The 22,619-nt window shown below is 37.1% G+C and overlaps 1 protein-coding gene across 1 annotated transcript in view; it reads left to right on the plus strand.

Moving 5' to 3' along the window:
* LOC149849115 (putative homogentisate phytyltransferase 1, chloroplastic) overlaps nucleotides 1-20,333 on the plus strand; it is a 41,889-nt gene extending 21,556 nt beyond the window's left edge. Inside the window, exons 8-13 of the mRNA XM_089998518.1 lie at nucleotides 16,751-16,852; nucleotides 16,986-17,081; nucleotides 18,084-18,155; nucleotides 18,259-18,354; nucleotides 18,784-18,888; nucleotides 20,061-20,333. Coding sequence (XP_089854644.1) covers nucleotides 16,751-16,852; nucleotides 16,986-17,081; nucleotides 18,084-18,155; nucleotides 18,259-18,354; nucleotides 18,784-18,888; nucleotides 20,061-20,102 — 513 coding nt within the window. The 3' untranslated portion in view covers nucleotides 20,103-20,333. The remainder of the gene's footprint in view (nucleotides 1-16,750; nucleotides 16,853-16,985; nucleotides 17,082-18,083; nucleotides 18,156-18,258; nucleotides 18,355-18,783; nucleotides 18,889-20,060) is intronic.
* Nucleotides 20,334-22,619: the final 2,286 nt, after the last annotated feature.

Below are 22,619 nucleotides of genomic sequence, written 5' to 3' on the forward strand. Positions count from 1 at the left end.
GGAGCACAACACTCATATGCACAGATGTAGGAGCATGCTGAAATTGGCTTGCAGAGTGCACAGCATGAGCAATATCCGGCCTGGTGATAGTCAGATAGGTGAGGGAGCCTATGAGTTGCTTGTAGGGCGTAGGATCATCCAGCAGAACTCCATCCTCCAGTCGTAGTTTAGCATTGATAACCTCGGGAGTCTCCACCTTTTTGTCATCTGAAATCCCAGATTTGGAACATATGTCTGCAGCAAGCTTCATCTGTGACAATATATACCCTCGAGGAGAGTATGCTACTTCTATACCAAGAAAGTACCTGAGAAAACCCAGATCAAACATATCAAAATTATGTTTTAACATATTTTTAACATTAAGAATACCACTTTCATCATTGCCAGTGATGATCATATCATCAACATAAAGTAGAAGGATGATGATACTATTACCTGCACGTTTAACAAAAAGAGTAGTGTCAGTATAACATGAGCGAAATCCCAATTGTAACATGATAGCACTAAATCTATCATACCAAGCCTTAGGGGCTTGTTTAAGACCATATAAAGCTTTTAATAACCGAAGAGTTTGACCTTGGTTAACGCTAATTCCCGACGAAGGGTCCATATATACTTCTTCATTCAACTGACCATTAAGAAAGGCATTTTTAACATCTAATTGAAATATAGGCCATTTCTTAGATGATGCTACCGCTATTAAAGTTCTAACGCTTGTCATGCGAGCCACGGGAGCAAAAGTCTCCTCATAATCGATGCCATACTCTTGTGAGTATCCCTTAGCAACTAATCTAGCTTTATAACGTTCTAGGGAACCATCGCTTTTTGTTTTGACTTTGTAGACCCATCGACACCCTATAGCTTTCTTATTTGGAGGAAGGTGAACTATTTCCCAAGTTTTAGCCTTATTTAAAGCATCTAGTTCAACTTTCATTGCTTCAACCCAATGAGGTATATTTTTTGCTTGATTATAATAGGAAGGTTCATAGTAAGAATGCAAGGCTATTAGACAAGCTCTATAGTTAGGTGAGAGAGTTTCATATGAGACAAACCTATTAGGTGGAATTGATTCTCTAGAAGAACGCCTAAGAGAGGTTTCTTCTAGGGGTTCATTAAGCCGCAAGAATTTTTCTAAAGCACTAATAGGTTGGGCTTCCTCACGCCGAGTGTATACTTGGAGATTGTCACCATTAGTTGGTGATACATCACTATCATGAGAATCATGAGTATTTTCTAAAACTTCCGGATGACTCAAAGAGTCATCATTTGAATCTTCTAAAAGATCATTGATAAACATATAATCAATTTCATTTGGTTTTTCCAATATTTCAAATCCATTTTCATCTTCTAAAAAGGTCACATCTTTGGAGACAAATAATTTATTGTTTTTATGGTCAAAGCATCTATAGCCCTTTTGATTTTCACCATGTCCTAAAAATACACATTTTATTGCTTTAGGTGACAATTTATCTCTTTTATGTAAAAGAACAAAGCATTTACACCAAAAAATACGAAGCCGATTGTAATCGGGTGTCATATTGAAAAGTTTTTCATAGGGAGAGATATTGTTTAATTTTGAAGATGGCATCCTATTGATTAAATAGGTGGAGGTTAACACGGCTTCGGCCCAAAAACTTTTAGGAATATTTTTAGAAATGAGTAAGGATCTAGTGATTTCCAAAATATGTCTATGTTTCCTTTCCGTTAGACCGTTTTGTTGAGGAGTTCTTGGACAAGATTTTTGATGACAAATGCCATGTTGTTTTAGATATGATTGAAAATCATTTGATAAGTACTCTCCACCCGAATCGGATCTAAGAATGTATATTTGACTTTGAAATTGATTTTGAAAGGAAATAAATCCATACATATCTAGTATAATCATCAATAAAAGTAATATAATACGAATAACCACCTTTGGATAGAACCGGAGATGGTCCCCAAACATTGGAATGCACCAATTCAAAAGGTCTTGTTGTCACAAAGGTTCTAATAGAAAAAGGAGTAGACTTCATTTTTCCAAAAATGCAATCTTTGCAATTGATATCTTTTTCTTTACAAAATTTGTGTCCAAAAGGAAAAAAATACATTTTAGAATAACTTGGATGTCCAAGCCTTTTATGCCAAGTTTCAATATTTTTGTCTTGGACATAAGTACAAAATGAGGTATTTGGAAGCATTAAGTTATCCATAAAATAAAGGTCTCTCTTCCTGGCCTTGCCCAATCCGCTTCCCGGACCGGAGATCCTGCATAAAGCACCCTTGGGATGAGAAAGATATTTCACATCCATGGTCGGCTATTTGAGAAATGGAAAAGAGGTTAAGATTTAATTTTGGAACTATTCTAACTTTTGGAACAAGGAAATTTTGAACATTTTTAGAATCAAGAGTTCCAACACCATTTATTTTGAGAAAAGTTCCATCGGCCGTAGAGACATAAGATATTTTATATTGGTGTGCACATTGGTTAATGCATTTTCATGAGGAGTCATGTGAAAAGAGGCTCCGGAATCTAAAATCCAAGAGTACGTAACGGGAGGTGATGATGAGGCGATGGCGGCACCGGAGGTGGAAGAAGTAGCCTTTAGAATTTGTTGGAGAGCCAAGGAAATTTGTCCTAGAGTATCTTTGAGATCTCCGTTCTTGCCTTTATCTTCTTTGGTGGATGATTCTTCAACGGAAGCCACCTTTGGCTTGAATGCTCCACTTAGCTTTGGGCAAACGGGTTTAATATGCCCCGGCTCATAACAATGATGACATATAATCATTTTTCTTCCACCACTCCCTTGCTTACCAAAATGAGGTGGTTTGTATGTTTTGACATGATTGCCGGGTTTAGATACGGCAAGAACTTCATCAATGCTTTTACCCATATTATGCCTAGTCTCTTCTTGAGTAATCTCGGCAATAGCCTCTTCTAAGGGAGGAAACGTAGATCTATGGAGAAGTGAGGATCTAACTTGTTCAAATTCGGGACGAAGCCCAAATAAAAATTGAAACAATCTATCTTGTTCCATTTGTTTTTGTCTTAGTACCACATCCTCCATAGACACCCATTTAGGCTCTAATAGAGCCAATTCATCCCACAAAGGATTTAGAGCACTATAATAGTCTTGTATGCTCATGTCACCTTGTTTTGTGGTTCTCACTTTTTCTTGCAAAAAATAAGCTCTTGCAAGATCCTTTTGGGTAAACATACCCTTCATAAAAAACCAAGCTTCATTTGCCCGGCGGAATTTTGCAATATTTGCACATACCTTAAGTTCAACATTATTCATAAACCATGCTAGGATTTTTGCATGGTTGCTCTCCCAATCTTCCATTTGGTGATGATAATCTTCAATAGCCTTGAGACGAGCATCGCCTTCAAGTGCTTTCTCTTGATCTTCTTCCATCTTTGTGAGCTTAAGTTGGGGTTCCGGAACGGTTCCCATTACATAACCCCAAAGCTTCTTGCCTTTGAGATTATTCTCCATTGCGGATGCCCACATCATGTAATTTTTCCCATTGAGCTTGAATGATAGATCAATCTTGACTTCCATTGCTACAAAATGGAGGTGTGAGAGAAAAAAGGAAGTAGAGAGATACACGATTTTACCTTAGAAGATCGTATGACTCTGATACCATGTAATGAAATATGCGGAAGAATCCAAGAATGCTAAAGCATTCACTATGTCCCACACGGACAAGTGCAACAAGCACAAGAGAGGAAATCCACTAAGGGATATACGAAGGGCCTTATAAAAAGGCTACACACATGAAAAATAATATCACTATTATTGAAGAGGAGCTCTCAAGAGCAATACAACATACAAGGGGGGTTCCCCCTATTTATAAGAAAAGGAGACCAAAGGGGCTCCCAATAGAGTGGTTGGGAGCCCCCAACGGTCACAATTGTGACCGTTGGGGGCCCCAACGACTCCATTGTGAGGCCCCTTTTCGGTATCCAAAAATACATTTAAAAAATAAAAAACAAAAAATAAAAACAGTGAAATAAAAGAAATAAAACAAGTACCCCTATTGGGTACTTGTAAAAAGACCATAATACCCCTATCGGGTATTATGGTGAATATACATCTATATTTATATATATATATATAGATGTATTATTACATATGTTTTAACAGGGTCTGTAATAGCATATGTGAGGGGTGGATCCACATTACAACATTTGGATCCTGGACCTCGGAGATTCTAATGTTGTATGGATCTAATTAAAAATTTTAATGTTGGATCTATAATAATTTGCTGGAATCCATGATTCGGATCCAGGACCCATATCAATTGGGGGTCCATATATATAATATCATATACATATATTAGAAATAAATAGATAAATAATATATATAAATAATTTTAATAAATTTACGGTTGGATCCATATGGATCCAACTTACGGATCCACATCGCAGGAGGGACGCGGATCCAACACTCGGTTGGATCCCGGGTCTCGGATCCAGACCCGAGCCGCGCCCCGCGTACGCAAGGTAAGTGTTAAAAATTTTTTTAACCCGATACTGGGCTCCCGATATGCTGCGTAGGGTTCTGAGTGAACCCTAACGCAGGGCGATGGCGTGAAAGGGGAAGGGGTGTGCGCAGCCGCCGGGGAGGAGGAGGTAACTACCTCCTTCCGTTTTGGGTCCACCTGCCCTATTTACTCCCCTCCCACACCTATCTTCCTCTCGTTACTACCCTCCTTTTTTCGTTCTCTCTTCCTCTCCCTCTCATTTTCCTTTCTTTCTTACACCAGCCGGTGAAAGACACACGACTCACACGAGCACGACAGCGAGGTTACTTTAGTTTTTCCATCTATCTCGTTCGTGTTCGTGGAGTCGGCGTGAGGAGGGCTTGGCTTCACAGCGGCTAGGGAGAAACAATCAAACAAAGTTGGGGATTTCGCATCGCTGAGGTAGGTTTTACTGTGATTTCACATATCTACTGAGTTTTCAAGCATGCTTTGGATTTGTCGTAACTCCTAACTCGAAAAATTGGGGTTTTGGGTTTGCCGTGAATCCCCAAATCAAAAATTTGGGATTTACGGTAGGGTTTCTGTAATTTTTTTCAGGTCAATCATGGGTTGGTGGGAAGTGTATTGTCCAAAACCCCAAATCGGTCGATTTGTAGGGGGGGGGGGGAATCCCCAATTTGGGGTCGTCTGTCTACCCCAAACCGAAAACCCCAAATCTACGATTTGGGGGTTTTAGATTGTTATGAAAAAATGGTTAATTCCACCTGATTACATCTGATATGATTTAGTAGTGCTTTAGGTATATATCCTCTTTTGTTAAGCTGAAGATGTCATACAAATGACCCATAGGTTATGTAGTTCCTGCATTTTTTTCTTTTGAATGTGAATCCTTTATTTTCTGCATTTTAGAAATCTGGTTCTTATGGTGGGCTTAAAATAACTTGAATTGTGGGAAATGGTGGTTCATATGCATATCCTCTAGGCATAATGTGAATGGCGTCTTGGCTGTTGCGAAAACCCTGCATGCTAAATTACAAAAGAAAAAAAAAGGATATGTACATCAGATATTGTTATTACTAAACCAAATGATTAACTAGTAGGATCATTAGCTTGTTGATAACGTACAGAGAGGGCACTCAATCAGATTACATAGTTTAATTAGGGAGTTTAATTAGGGGTTGTGTACTTAATTAATAAGTTTTATTTGGATTTTTCGCATATAAACAGGGTTTTGTCTTATTGTATTCCCATTAGTTAACATTAACTGCATACATCGATATATTCCAATTGGTTAACAATAACTGCTCATATTGATTTGTTCAAATTAGTTAACAATAACTGCTCGCATTGAGATATTCTAATTAGTTAATGATAACTGCATACATTGGTATATTCTGATTAGTTAACTTGAAATGCATGTGTAAGTTTTGTGTTTTCGATTGATGAATCATTGTGCGATACTGCAGGCAGTTGTACATGCCTTGTGACCTTTTGTCATCTGATCGATAAATGTAGATGCATGCTTAATTCTAGTGTTTTCATTCGATTCATTTTAAATCAAAGTACAGGCCCTGCTCGAGTTCTGGTTATATGTTACTTCATGCCCAACACAGAGTAGAGGTTTTCTGTTATATTCTATTTCATAAATTGCACATATACATGTTTTTTATTGTACATTGCTGCACTTACACGTTCAGATTATGCCCTATTTGATTGTACCTGGTATTGCACGAAAACATATATGTAGTTGTTGAATAAGTACAATAATCAAATTAGCTCATCTGCTGCTCATTCTTTAGCTATTATTGGATATTGCGTACCTTTGTATCAGCATGTTGTTCTGTTAAAAGCAATGACAATTGGAGAGCTGACATTCAAGATAGTGGCTGGAACGTCTTACTGACAGAAATTATTAGGAGTTGATTTTAAGGACTGTGAGGTTGCTTGTTTTAGGCTCAATGATAGTTTTCAATTCTTAAGATAAATCCTTGATCTCTTTATGTAGAAATTGAGTGAGACATATCAAAGAGATGTTATGTATTGACATTGTGTATTGCATGTACTCAAATTATGTGAATTTCTTTTCCTTGGTGCATTGTGAATTAAAAGAAAATAATATAATGGTAAACTAAATGGGTAAATGATTAAGTTAGTCAGGGTTATCCCCTCCTGCTAGGGGATTGTTTGGGAAACCTTGCCCAATGGGCGATACGGGTTAAGTACCTAATGTAGGTACGTGGTCTGGTTCAAGTATATTGGTAAAGAAATTAAATAATAACTTTTGTGCTTGACTGGTTTAAAGGCACCAAAGCACTTTGAGTGGGTTATGCAATCAATACGACAAAGGATGAGAACTGTTCTATACCCCTTGGTAAAATGACTAAGGTTGGGAATTCTACTGCTGTGGTAGTAGAAGGAAGTTATGCCCTGTACTTCGGGAAATTTATTAAATGAAAAGATTAACCCACTCAAATTCAGGCTTACCTTGAAGAGGGTAGGTGGTACAAAACTCTAGGGATATGTGTTTAGTTTCGAGCATAAAGCGACTCATTGGTCCCAGTCCTCAGAGTTGGGGGACCCGGACTACCAAATGTGTCCTAGGTGGTAGTTCCATGTTCTTCTGCAGACGTTAAGGATGCATCCTGTTTTAGTTTTGGCCTTTGGGAGTTTCTCTCGGTCACTGGCCGCTTCCTAGGGATTTCAGTCACAGTTAGAATGTTCGGGTTGATAAAACAACTTTGAATAATATACCCCCGAACGTTCTCTTCTGTGATGGTTGCCTTGGCCCGTGTGTACCCGCGGGATAAGAAAAGATAAACATCAATTAGAATATTTTAAGTATCACAGTGATTGGAATTACTAGGGAGACATGTTTATATTCTTCCAGCATGTTCTGAGCTTGTGATGAAATGAAATACTGAAAGGTGTAGATATAAGATAATTGAATTTATATTGTGGTTGTTACATGACTGATATGCATGTTGCTGCTGTTGCACAATCCGCTTTACTTGCTTATGTATATGTCTGTTATAGTTGTTGCATAGTCTGCTTCACTTACTTTTAAGCATTCAATGGAATCGGTGGCCATGATATATTTAAATGCTGCAAATGATATTACCTTATCATGAAATAAATTCTGTACTCCTGTAATGGTTGATTTGGTCTTGGTAGTGTTCATATATTCTAGCTAGAAACTTAAATTAACAATGTGCAGCAGTTTAATAATGTTCATATTCTCATGCTATGTTTTATTGTCTGTAATTAAACAAATCCCTTGCATACTTGTTACTTAGTATATTTGCCAAATTTACAGTAATTCCTACTTAGACGTGGTAGTCTAATTCCAATCAATTTACTATTTTTTCATGTAAAGAATAGGGTTTATGAGCGGTTGCGGGATGAGGCATCGGATCGAGATTTTTGGATTTATCGTTCCAGGGATCGCTTGGGTATAATGTAATTTTTAATTGTTCATATCATTTAAAACTCTGATGATTTTCATTAATATTGAAATGAAATAAATGTCTTGGGTTTTCTCTCCACCGTAATGTCTCGAAATGCTTAACCCTATTTTATTTCTTGTTTCCGCTGTTTAAAAAAAAAAAGTCTTCAAATTTTGGGTAAAAATTACGGGGCGTTGTACACACACTACACTTAGTTATGGATATCTAGGACTCTTGTGATTGTAATTTGGAGAGTATGCTTGTCATGATTGTAGTTAGCGGAAAATGGAGTGTGTTTGCTGCAGGTACACCTGTGTGTGGGTTTGAATGCTCGTGCACTTATGAATGTATAATATATATGCAATGTGTGCCATCATACTTTGGTTTGCGCATGCTATGTTGCTTTATGTGTTTGTATGAATTTGATACATGGTGCACATATAACTACTATGGATATGTATCAGTCGTGTTTGATGCATACTGTGAATGTTATATATATTGTCTTGTTATATGATAGACTCATTTATTCTTGTATAGAAGAATGCATGCGAATGTTATAAATTGTTTTGAACTTGTATGTCTTGTTTGCTTGAGAAATATATGCGTATGATGTACGATAGGATGGTCAATGAGATTTTGACCAACCCTTGCACAATTATATCTAAGGTGATATATCGATTCATGTGGTGAAAAATGCATATAACTTTTATCATGTGTGCAAATCTCGAACTGCGTAGGAGTTATGTATGTTGAGGTTTAGTTGTTTTGTATTATGAAATGTACATGTTCACGTATGCATGCATAAAACTCATGTTTTGTTTACGCATGCTTCGAGGTTCAATTTATGAAGTGCAATGTTCTTTGTGGCGATGATGTGATGCATCAGATAATATGCTTATGTATGATATGATTTAAATGCCATGTGAAATGAAATTATGAATGCATGTGATAAATATTTAAGTTCAATAGTGAACTTTGGTTCATAAAGCCTTATTGGTTAAATATGTGATTCTATAATTTTAATGCCATATGAAGTGATGTATGATGTGATGCTTTGATTGTATATATGCTTGTGCCCATGTTGATGGCTATCGACCCTGAGAGTGGTCAATTGTATTAATGCATGTATCACAATAGTTTTCACTGGATATGGTACCTATTGAGAAACTGTTCCTAAAGGATTCTCTGTGAGGGTGTGCATGACCAGATCAAGTAATTCAGCTAGAGCGGTAAGTTTATGTGAGGAAGTGCATTGTTCAAGAACGGTTAGCCCACGAATACGGTATATTCCTGTGAGGAAGTGCATTATCCAAGACCAAGCAGACCATCCATCTAGGGCGGTAACTCCTTGTGAGGTTGTACATTTCTCAGACCAGGTGATCCGACGTGGATTTTGTAAATCTTTATTATGAATAAATGAAATGTTATGATGAATTGTGATGATCTTCTGAGTTGATTGAGATAACCAGTTATGAATCTATAAATTTGGCTTTTCTATTATAGCATGATTATATATTGAACTCAGATATGATAATCAGATCCTTATTTATTTTAGATCTTGATATGAGGTTATGATTATGATGCTTATGTTAGCATATAGGTGAATGACACATCACACCTACAAATGACTAGTTTTGACTTATTAGGTGAATGATACATCACACCTACATAGTTTTATTGCAAATGATTGTATTATGATTGCCTGAGTAAATATATCACACCTATGTATCGTGATTGATGTGTATCATAAATATCTAACTAAATTACTTATAAGGTATGTGTGTGTGTTTCACGTTAGAATGGTCAAATGTGATTTGACTTATTGTTTATAAGAATTATGAATGCATATGAAAATGACGCAATGATCTGAACGTCTTATATATATATATATATATATATATATATATATATATATATATATATATATATATATATATATATGCGATGACTTGAATGCATATAGATTATGCTTTATTACGTGAGTTAAGGTTGAATAGAATATTAACTGATGAAATGCTTTATGTTTGAATGCTTGAAATGAATGACTCATAGGACATTGTTCCTTGTTTATCACTTAACGATAGATGAATAATATATCTTTACCTTTAAATGCTTGATATGTTTTCTTTAAGTTTGAGTTTAGGTTACTTTACCAGACTTTAGCGAGTCTGACCCCATTTTATGGGGGACAAGTTATGTTACGGGGACTCGGCTAGCAGGGTGCCGCACCCGCGTCGACGCGACTCGACGCGGGTGCAGTCAACCCGACCCTGGGTGCGTTGACCGCACCCAGGGTCATTTTGGTCCATTTTTTTTAAAATTTTGCCCTATGAAATGGGATGCGGATGGTCCATTTTTTTTGGCTTTTTAAAAAAAAAAAAATTTGCCCTATGAAATGGGCTGCGAAATTTAAAAAAAAAATCGGGGGGGTGGGGGGGGGGGGGTGCGCTGCCCCCCTATAACCCCCCACAAGGGGCGCCCCCCGGACCCCCGCCCACTGACCGTGCAGCGGGACCCCCGCCGGGGGGAACCCCCGGACCCCCCTTGTATATATATATATATATATATATATTACATTTTTGCCCCTGCCGCACCCCCGCACCCAGATTTTTTGGAAGTGCCGAATCCCCGCACCCGCACCCATGTGATATAGGGGACAGGTAATGCAGGTAAAGTATGATGAGTAGTTGGAGCGAAGGGCTGGTTGAGCTGCATCCCTTTTTATTTTTGAGGCAGGCAAGTTGACATCCCTTTTTATTTTTGAGTTCTCACTTTTGTTTCTTCGTAACTTACTCAACGGAGCCCGCTCGCGCCCCGCGGTCCAAGACGTTCATCATTTACACTCGAAGACTGCAACACCACAATTCCCCAAGGTAGGGAAAAGTTGCGCAAAGGACAATGGACGAACTAAAATTAAGCAATTAAAACTAAAATGGAAAAAAGGACAATGGACGAATTAAAATTTAGCAACTAAAACTAAAATGGGAAAAAGGGACAAAGACAAAGACATACATATATATGTTTACGTATATCTATATATGTACGCCTTTAACTCAAGGATGCGGTTTCGCGATCCTTATCCTTTTGATTCCTGTCTTTATTGCTTTCTATTGTTGCCGCGCTTTTTGTGCACAAGCTTGCTTTCACATTTACTTTCTGTTGCCGCCACGTTTTTTGTGCACAGGCTTTTGCTTTCGCATTTACTTTTTGTCTTTACTGCTTTCTGTTGCCGCCGAGCTTTTTGTGCACAAGCTTTTGTTTTCGCATTTACTTTCTGTCTTTATTGCTTTCTGTTACCGCCACACTTTTTGTGCACAGGCTTTTGCTTTCGCTTCTACTTTTGTCTTTACTACTTTCTGTCTTTACTTTGCCGCCGCGCTTCAGTGCACATGCTTGCTTTTGTATTTACTATTTCTGTATTTGCTTTGCCATCACACTTTAGTGCACAGGCTGTTGCTTTCGCATTACTGCTTTTTGTCGTTACCTTGCCACCGCGCTTGGTGCATAGGCTTGCATTTTTTATACTTGTAATCTCTTAGATACAAGCCTCGCAGGGCATGCAAGACGCGTACCATTTTCGCTCTTTTCGAAAAGACGAAAATTTGTATACGGACACTATAACCTCGAGAAGAGGATTCCTTGCACAGATTCCGGCTTCTCAAGTACACAGTCTTGCAAAGCAAAGTTTGAGAATTTTGTGAGTTGCAAAATAACAACTAGTTCACCCCCAAGTCGGTGCACTTGGTCGAAGTGTTTCAGATCCATGATGATCCTAAAATCATGAAAAAATATATTTTCTGTTTCGAAGGACTAAACATGTCAAAATGAATTTCTTACTATCATGTCCTTGTGAAACTTTGTGTTGGGTATTCTTTTAAGAAACCCATACCCTCCTCATCATAGCCGTACTTGTAGATAGGTACGGTATTCTTTGTACTATGATGAGTAGGATGAGAGGTTCATGTAACCTCGAAGCGTGTGAATGTCACATTATGGAAATCATTTAAATAATGATGTTTTGCCTTTATAGGCAAGATGCTGGAGTTGGTCTGAAAGACCAGAGCATGCCAAGACAAACTAAATATTTGTTGCATCATTTCTTTCACAGCACATTTAAGCTGGGGTTTCTTTTTGAGAAACCCATACTCCTCTCATTGTAGTCGTACTTTTAGACATGTACGGTGTGTTTTTACTACGATGATTGGATGAGAGGTTTCTAGTAACCTCGTAACGTGCAAAGGCACAATGATGAAATGAAAATCACATAAATGGTGATGATTCGCCTTCACAGGCAAGATGCTCGAGTGGGTTGAAAGACCAGAGCATGTAGAATGGGTCGTCAGTTGAATAAAACCTGACGCACCCATTCACCCACTGTTTTTCGTCAAGGGAGATGATGAGATGATACAAAAACTCCGATGGATAAGTTGTTAACAACCACTCCTCGGGCAAATGACTTAGTGTCCCTAATCATCGGAGTTAGGGGACAGGACTATCGGAATTTATCTTAGGTGGTAGATCTCATGGACTTCTACAGAAGTTGGATGCATCCTTTGAACGAGTGACCTTTGAAGAATTCTCTCTCGGTCATTAGCCATCCCCTTAGGAGCGGACTCAGCTAGCTATTCGGGGTATTGAAAATACATGGCATAATAAACCCCCAGATTAGTTTTAGTTGTTTCTACATTTCGTGCCTTGTGCGTACCCGCAGACGAGTTAATATCGAAACAAAGTTCTCCTATTCACATTACTTATTGATTGTGCATCTTGTGTTAATTAACTGCTAATATCTTATGTTAATTAATTGCTCATATCTTGTGTTAATGAACTGCTTATTTGCTTGCGAAATCAATTGCTCATTGCTAGAGATAGCTTATTTGCTGTGTGATTCAAATGCTTATGCTAGTTATGACTCATTTTTACTTGTGTACCTACCAGTTTTTCATGAAACTGACCCATTTTATGGGTACAGGTGATGATTAGGTTTACGAGACGGGCGATGATGCGATTGCAAGATGACTTCAAGATTTCACTGTTTCTGATGGCGTTCTGCGTTCAGGATATATTTTGAAGTTTTGCATTTTGTATAAGGGTTTTCTCAAAAAATCCCATTTTTGTATAAACTTGTTATTTCCTTTTAATGCATATGGTTTTCTGAACGCTTTACAAGGATTCAATCTAGTGTGAAATGGAGATTTTTATGCTAACACTCCTAAGGTTGTCGACTTGTCTATTTTCTTTTCGAAAAATAGTTTCCGTTGATTTACTAAAAACAAAAACTCTGAAAAATAAAAGATTTTCTAGTCTCTTTCAAATATTTTGAAAGGTTTACAAGTTTGAAATTTTGGGGTGTTACAAGTATACAAAATCCATGATTTTTTATCAATGAGCATTTTTTCCTATAAGGAATCACAAGTAGAAAACATTTTAAATTTTCATAGAGAGTTTCTAAAAAATTTCACATAACAAAGAGAATGATAATTGCAAATTTCAACAAGTAATTACCTCACTAGACCTTTAAACCTCAAAATTCAAGTGTATCAACGACTAAAACAAGAAGTGGAAGGCATGAAGAACAAGAAAAAGAACAGTCCTAGGTTACCAAGGTCATCCATAACACTACACATTAGGCTACTCAACTAGCTATACAACCTTACTGTGGCTAAAACATGTGGCAATAATTGTTACATTCCATGTTTACCAGATCAACACAAAATTTGGACCATCATAATTATGTAAAAATTGTTGTAATGAGATTAAAATTGCATTTTCACTGAGAGGTGTTATAACAATGTGACAAGTAGGAGTAATCAAGTTAGCATCTCTGCACAAGGCATGTTATATCATTCTATTGTTAAGTTGTATATATATATATATGTAGAATATGAAACAAATATGTATGTATGACAATATATATATATATATATATATATATATATATATATATATATATATATATATATGTAATAGGTAAATACCCTCTAGGAGTATTTTCATCATTTTACTTGTGTAACAATTATGTTTATTAGGAACAGTTTTTCTCTTATTTATTTTTTTATTTAAAGTCTTTTTGATAAAGAGCATGGGCTCTATGGTCAAAAGACCATACAATCATTAGGGGCTCCCCAACGATCACATTTGTGACCATTGGGAGCTCCCAACGACTATTGGGAGCTCCCCAATAGAACCCCATGCTCTCTCTTTGTGTATAAATAGGGGTTGAACCCCTCTCTTGTAACTAATACTTCTCTAAGCATTTATGCTCAATAAAGATGAATATTGTCTATATTTTGTGTTTTTCTATTTAGTTCCTTAATGTTTTGTATGCACTTTGTGCTTGTGTGTATTTCATAAGTATGATCTTATGAAATTTTGCTTAAACTTGTTTTTAATTTTTTTCTTTACTCTTGGTGTATTAAAAGTAGCATATGAAGTGTTACAAATTATAATCTAGCTTATGAAAAAAAGAATTATATTGATATTTGATCCTTATGCACTTATGATCGCCACACATGATGAATAAGATTGTTTATTCATGCATAAGGTATTGGGCATAATTTCTTATGGGAAGTCTTCACTTTAATAAATATCGTTTATGGTCCTTTTGTGGGACAATAGTTATGATATTGGGTGTTTCTCATGTTGGCTTTTTTTTTGTGTTCCTTATGATTATGTTATTTTCCTAGTCTCATGCCTCTTTAATGAACATTATCTTACATGTTTTGCATTTGATTTAAATATTACGTTCATATTACACATTTAGTTTTTAATGAAATATTGGGTTAAGAATCATGAGAAGCTTCTTTGTGTTTTCCCTTTGTGGGTTATAGGCGTTTCCCTCATGATTCACTTTAGTACTTGTCAATTATTGATGGACGTGTTTGTCCACTTAGATCTTTGGCGGACATCTATTTTCTTAATTAAAGACTCTTGATTCATTGCATACTTGTTATTTATAAAATATAATTTTTTATATTGTTCCCTTAGTGCCTTAAATCTGTCACTTACATATATGCTTAAATTTGTTTTTATGTATGTCTTTTGTATAAGATATGTGGCTTTAAGTTATTTAGATTATTGCATATGCATGAGTTCTTTTAATCTCTTTGTGAGTATCCATGGTTAGTTGTACTTGTGTATGCACTTGGTTTTTTATATGGTTCTTTGTGAATCTCTATATATGTTTTTTGTCCTTTTTAATGTTATATGGCATTGATTGTATCATATTAGACTTGTAATCTATATTGAGTTATCTCTCTATATAGCTTGCTTATATTAACGATGCTTATGATTGCATTGCATATGATTGCATCAATTGACATCTTGTTGTGCATAGATAAGTTTTTCATCTATCGTTATTGGATTTGATTTGAAACTTTGTTTTTTCAAATCAGTTCTTATATTTGAACTCACTTATTTGGAAAATGATTTTCGTGAGTATTTATTGCCTTCTTATAGCATTCGTTGTGTCCATCACAGAATTTTATATGATGCATCATTTATCTTGATATTTTTATTGTTGAACCAAAGTTTGTTTGTAGGGGTGAGTTGTGTGTACCTCGGTTATGTTAGTTTAGATTGTCAACTTATAGTTTGGCTCTAACTGACGGTTGTTTGATCTTTGGTTTTATGAGTGTGTTATATCACTCATTTGTTTATTTAGCCATTATTATATTAGATGCTCATAATTATGTTTATATGTAATGGCTATCTATTTTTTAAATCATGATGTTTCAAAAGATTGTACAAATTAATGGCATTAGTTTGTTTTCATTACAAGCTCTTTTACCTTTTGTATTTTTTCCTATTATGCCTCTTATTTAAGTGTCATTTTATGTAGACAAGACATGTTTATTCACACTTTTGTGTGTTTATTTAGCCCATTAGTGGCTTTATGATTATACTCTTGATCTAGTAGTTGATACACTTGATTTTTTAGTGTCATTATATGTAGACAAGAGATGATTATTCACACCTTCGTGTGTGATTTTAGCCCATTATTGGCATTGTGATTATGCTCTTGTTCTAATCACCGATACACTTGTTTTGAATGTCATTATATGTAGACAAGAAATATTGTTTTCAATGTGGTGAGTTATGTGTACCCATTGGTTATGTTCTTGTTTTAGTCGTTGAGTTATACTACCCTCCTAGAGTATTTGTATGTGTTACCGAAGAGGAGAATGTTGACTATAAAATGATTGTATAACATCTTATTACCAAGGTTTTAGAAGGTGCATTGAGGCCTAAGCATACATGATTTCACTTTATTCTTTTCATAAAAATAAAGGATAACTGAAAATTGCAATAAAAACCCAATGCTTGACCCCCTTTTGGAAGAAATATAACCTCAAAATCAACAGGGCGTCATTTTTTTCGGCATTAGAAAAGAAGAAAACTTCTAGTGAGGTTTGAGTCTCTAAGTAGCTCAAGTGGCATAATCCTAGGCATGAGGCACGAGACAAGATGTAAACTTCACTTAATATGTGTCTCTGTGTTGAGGTATGCATCAAGTTCTTTGGGCATGTCAGCACCTTGTGACAAAATGTCTCCACCTTGTCTTGTGACATACGCCAGTCTAAATCTAGCACCTTTTTCAACTGTGTTCATTACATATATAAATGGTTCAGTCTTAATCATCGTCAAGGATAATTGTTGCATGGTATGGCTTGAATCTTTATTTCGACCAGCGTAGTTTTTGCTTTTTATTTTTGAATTTAAGAACATCACATGCTTTGTCTTGGCAAATTTGGCCTTGTTATGTTTTAATACTTTTGTGTTTAGTTTACTTTTTATAAACTTTATAGTTGTAATCCATATATTTGTTGTGATTGTTTCAGTTGCCATTTTTGAGATGGAAACAGCATGCCTTGATTGCTGCATCATGTATCCTGGCAGTCCGAGCTGTCATCGTCCAACTTGCATTTTTCATGCATATGCAGGTCTGTTTTGGAATAGTCCATGGAAATTGTTTTGTGTTTCTTTCTCTTTCTTGAGAATTTTCTTTAATGGAGTTCATTTTCATTTCCTATCATATTGTATCACTACATGATAGTGCTATCTTGAATTTGTCAGACTTTTGTCTACCAAAGACCAGCCATTGTTACAAGGCCATTGATATTTGCAACAGCTTTTATGAGTTTCTTCTCGGTTGTCATAGCATTGTTCAAGGTGAGGATCATACTTAAAATAACTTCCCTTTAGATATTCTACTTCTCTTTGAAGTTTGAATATTCTAGTGTGTGGTTGTTGCTTATATACAAACTTCAGTCAACGCCACGGATTTTTGAGTTAATGTGGATTATGAGTTTGCTCTGCTTGTTCTATAGGGTTTGGCTTGGTTTTTTTGCCAGATTATTTGTAAGAGAAAGAATTAATGATTCTGCCTAGTTTTCTGTCGATACTCGCATAGGGCAATGTATTGAACTTAAATGTGCTCTCTCTCTCTCTGATGGAAAGTTGATAATATGTTTCCCATTTTCAGTGTAGCTCAAGGGTCAATATGATTTTGTGCAAACATTGTAAGCCTAATGATCTTGAGGGACTACTTTGAAGAAAATAATCGCTGCTATGACACTGTTGGTGTCTGCAATTATTTTCTTCAAGCATACATGTCAGGCCCTATCCTATGTGTTCTATTCACAACTTCTTAGTAGTAACTTCATATCCAACATTTTAGTGTCTCTCATAGTTATCAGGAAACAAAATAGATAGGAGAAGCCATGCGTGAAGCGGAAGTGGGGAAGCAAGTGTACGGTTATGAAACCATTATGCAAGTGCATGAAAAAATAAAAAGGAAACACATATAAAGCAATATGAAGTGTGGCTGAAGCAAATAAGAAATCATGTGAACACACATATAAAACAATATAAAACCAACATTCGAGCTTATTATAAAAAAAATATAATTTTCTAATATGAAAAGCATAGGAAGTGAGGAAGAAGTGATTGAGAAGTGACAAGAAGCAAGAGCGAGGGTTTCCCAAAGCTTCCCTTCCTTTCAGGGAAGCGAGGAGTTTCCCGCTTCCAAAGTGAGCTTTTAGGGAAACAAGTTTCCCCATGTAGCAAGAAGCTTCCGGTAACTATGGACTCTTTCTGTGCATGTTTCATGAATGTCATCTTGATTTATTTATTGGTATCCTTTTCACTGATTTTCACCAAATATTTTGGTAGGACATTCCTGACATTGAGGGAGATCGAATTTTTGGAATTCAATCCTTTAGCGTACGACTTGGTCAAAAGCGGGTTGGTATTCTTTTTCTGCTTGTTTGTCCTGCACAATTCCAATCCATTGGTTCACCTACTTGTATTGATCAAATTTTGTTTTTCTCCCTCTTCACTGCACCAGGTGTTTTGGCTTTGTATATATCTTCTGCAGATGGCATATGGTGCTGCCATTGTTGTAGGGTCCATCTCTTCATGCTTTTGGAGTAAACTTGTGATGGTACGTTCTAATTCTGTTACTTTTAGAGGTGCTTCTGTGCTTGAATCAGCATAAGAACCATGAGCTTCACTTTGTGACTTGAGCAACCTCCCCCAAATTTAGATCAGCCAGATTGATCTGTCAAACATCGGGACACTTCCAAGATTTCATTTTCCAATGTCCAAACCCCTGCATCATTATTTTTCCTGTCTACCAAAACGTCCTTGGTAATTTTAAACTGAGCAATGTTAATAACCATCCAAGCTCAAGTTTACTTTTCAGAATGAACAGCAACAATTGGAGGAAACACCTTGTGGCAAAATATCATGTCCAATTCCCTGAATACAAACTTTCTGCAATATCTTACTTCGGTGTTCATTCAGCCTTCTTGTGGTTCTCAGATTTAGTCAACTTGTTTTTGTTTATTCTCATCTTTCTTATTTGACACAGGTATTGGGCCATGGTACCCTAGCATCTATCCTATGGCATCGTGCACGGTCTCTCGATCTGAAGAGTAAAGTTGCCATCACATCCTTCTACATGTTCATTTGGAAGGTAAACAAAAGCAGAACTAATGTTAGTCAGTTCGGTCCTTAACTTTGATAATGGCTCTGTGAGCTGACCTAAGACTTTAAGCAACTTTCAACACTTCAATTTGCCGCTAAGCTTGAGCTGGATCCATCAACTTGGAATAGGTTGGCTAACTGGGTTCTGGCTGTTGGTACTGATGATTGAGTTGAATGGTTTGAGGGTACCCAACGATGTTGAAGCAATCAGCTCTCTTCATCTAAGTTGCCCATGTTAAGTGATTCAAGACTGATAGGACACCTTGCCCACTGTAATGAAACAAGAACAAGAACAAGTGCATCTTATGTATTTACATGAACACAATATTCAAAAGCACAAGGACCACTTATGGGTCAATTACATAAGCACATATAGGCCACTTAAGGGCCAAGAGAACAATAAAAAAATATAAAAATTGTATTACCAAAAAACTTTAGAAAAGCATTGCCATTACAAGAGTGGAACTCCCCTATTTATACACAACATAGGACATAAAGGGCCATTTGGACCTTCCTCAACGGCTATAAATAGAGCCATTGGAGAGGTCCCAACGACTCTAAGGGTCTATTACCTAAGTGCCCTCAATGCCAAACAATATTACAAATATAGTAAATAAAAATATAAAAGACTGTTGTGCCCCTAATAGGCACAACCTATTACAAGACAATGAAAAGACTAAAATACCCCTATTTGGTTATTTTACTTATTACAGTAATGTATAAACACATTATATATATATATATATCTGCTCATCTGGTGGGGCCACTTGTGAAGTCACCGTTGATGGGATGCCATGAGTTTGAAACCCACGAGGGGCATCTTTGGCCGCAAGGTCAAAGCAGGCTGTAACTTCAAGGGTTTTACCAACTGGAGGCTTGTCAGGTCTTGCTATCCAAGTTGTTGATAGGAAGCACATGTTCAATGTTTTTGCAACTTAGCCACGTTGCTTGATGATTTGGAACCTGACCCAGTTTGCGTCCTTGATGATTTTGAACCTGACCCAGTTTGCGTCCTAATTTCTAGGCCGAGTCAAAGATTATGCAACTTGGCAGATTTGCTTGGTGACTTGGCTCTTAAACCCAGCTTGTCCTAAGTTTCTCAACCTAATCAGGGGGGTATTAATTTGACAAGTATTAACTCTATCTCTCTCTCTCTTGCAGCTATTCTATGCGGAATACTTGCTGATCCCACTTGTGAGATGAAGATAAAGGGGATTACGAGGAGATGAGTAATTGGATGTTTCATAGTTCTACATGTATTGACAGCAGTGATTTTGGAACTCCCAATGCCTTAGACTTGCCTCTGGCCCTTGAATGAATTATAAGCTTTGGAAATCAATATCTTGAGCTATAATCTTATTCTATGTAAGTTGCATATATACAAAAGCATAATTTTGCAGTTAAAAGATCGTCTAATGCATGTTCCAAATGGTATATTTGTGTGCTCAACAATGTAAGGCTTTCTTTTCTTTTTCCTTCTTCCCTGAGGGCCCACTTGTTTCCAGGGTATAAAGTCATGCCTTGTTGCCTACGAAAATGTGGGGCCTGTATATACTAATATAGGTGCTTGTTTCAACCACTGCAGGAACATGACCCGCTTCATTTTCTCGTAAAATAAATGGGCCTTTACTCGCACATTGTTACTACAGAGGCCTGGAAGCTAATGTGCTAATATTTGTGGGGATGTTGGTTTGGTTACGATATTCAACCGACCGATTACCCTTAAGTCAGATTTGGTAAAGCATTTGAAATCCGATTTACTAATTGGGTTCTATAGTTTTACATCCAAAACTGAATAGTGAATGCGTGTATAACTGTACCTCATTATGGCCACTTTTTTTTTTTTTTTAAGGATGGGCGGGGGTTGGGGGTGGTGGTTTACTTGGATTTATATTAAGAGTTAAAAAACGGAATTACAAATGATCTCCCAAAGGGGAAAACCAATCCTGTGCCTTATTCTTCCAACACAACGCAACATCAAAAGAACAAAACCCAGCGCCAACAAGGGGCCCTTATGAAGAACACTGTCAACATAGACATGCCGTGCAAATAAGCAGGCGATAGATGATGCATGTCGCCCCTCAACAGCATCAGCCACTGCCCTGCACCACCTCATATTATTGGAAATCATCACAGCGTGCGAGCCCTGAAGAATTTTCTGAAAAAAAGGTCTAACACTCCCCTTCTATGAAATTCCTTAACCTCTTCCTCCTCCCTAAGAAGAACTGATCCTGATTGTAAGCAGTAAAGGAGACTAAATCATAATTTCTAAATGAACATTCGGTAAAAACCAGATAGTCAACGTAGTAGATTTGCCCATCCAGTAATCATCCGCAACCAGCCCACTTCTAACAAACAACCAGATAGGGTTCTCAAAAACCGACCAAACAAGTGCAGCAAACTGCTCGGTACATGCTAACCACACAATTCCAGCAATGACTGATCTTACCGGAAGAACTCCTTCATGATACGAGGCATTTCTCAATCCCCAAATCTTCCAACAAACAATGTGAAAGGTAACAGCCCAGCATGTTTTTAACCAAGAGGAATGAAATTGTGACGTCATCCACCATTTTAATTCCACAATAAAATTGGATTGAGGAGCTCGATTTTTTCCAAATAGAGAAACTTCCAAATAATCAGAGAAACTGAACATGGGCTCCTCTTCCTTGAAACATAGTGGACATCGGTTAGGCAGAGCAACACCAAATCCCTGCAACCTATCTTGCGTTAGGAGCCTTTCTGTAACGCTCCCCCCATCGTGGGGGGGTTACAGAAGGAGATGGGGATGACGCCCCTTCCTCTCCCACGAAGCAGATCGTGGGAGAGGAAGCAGGCTGCCCCAATTAATGCAGAAGGAGGGAGGGGGTAACCGACCAACCCCCATGGCTATAAAAGCCATGGGGGGCCTCCTCTCATTTCCCTGTTCGATCACCAGAGGAGCAGAGAGGGAGCGTGAAGGGAGAATCGGGAGGAGGTGTTGCAGCCGTCGCCGGTCGCCGTCAGGTAAGCCTCTCCCTCTCGTTGGTTGTCTAAATACGGGGGTCACCGGCAACCTCACAGTTGTCGGTGAGTTGCAACAAAACAGGGACAGAGAGAACCCTGTCCCTGCCTTGCAATAGAAGGAGTAGCGACGGATACATATATGTTGTTAAATAGTAATGATGGATTAGCGACGAATTAAATTTCGTTGCATAACCAAATTTGTCTTTATTTAGCGATGAACTAGCGACAAACATGATCTGTCGCTAATCTGTCGCTACTTAGCGACGGATTGGCGACAGATAAATTCTGTCGTAGTTTAGCGACTAGGGTTATGCGACAGACGCTATCCGTCACAAAATCCATCATTAATGTCTTTAGCGACGGATTAACGATGGCTTAGCGACGGATAGCGTCCGTCGCTAATACACATTTTTCTTATAGTGTTGTGATCTACATCGTTTGTTTAGCAGGAAACTTGTTTTGAATCATATGAATATGACAAGTAATTAGTTTTTTAAAGGAGTCTAAAAATCAATGTTCCATAATATGCCAAAATTTCATAACTCAAAAGATCACATTTTTACATGATCCAAGGCTTGATGACCAACACATCTATATGGTTATATTGAGTCGATACAACTTGCACCTATGATTTAGATTTACACTTCATTAGTAACCAATATTTACCATATATATATATATATTGTTAAAGTATAAAAAACTCATTTAAAATAA

Source organism: Nuphar pumila, chromosome 1, assembly GCF_984573655.1.
Source record: "Nuphar pumila chromosome 1, dmNupPumi1.hap1.1, whole genome shotgun sequence".
Lineage (NCBI taxonomy): Eukaryota > Viridiplantae > Streptophyta > Magnoliopsida > Nymphaeales > Nymphaeaceae > Nuphar > Nuphar pumila.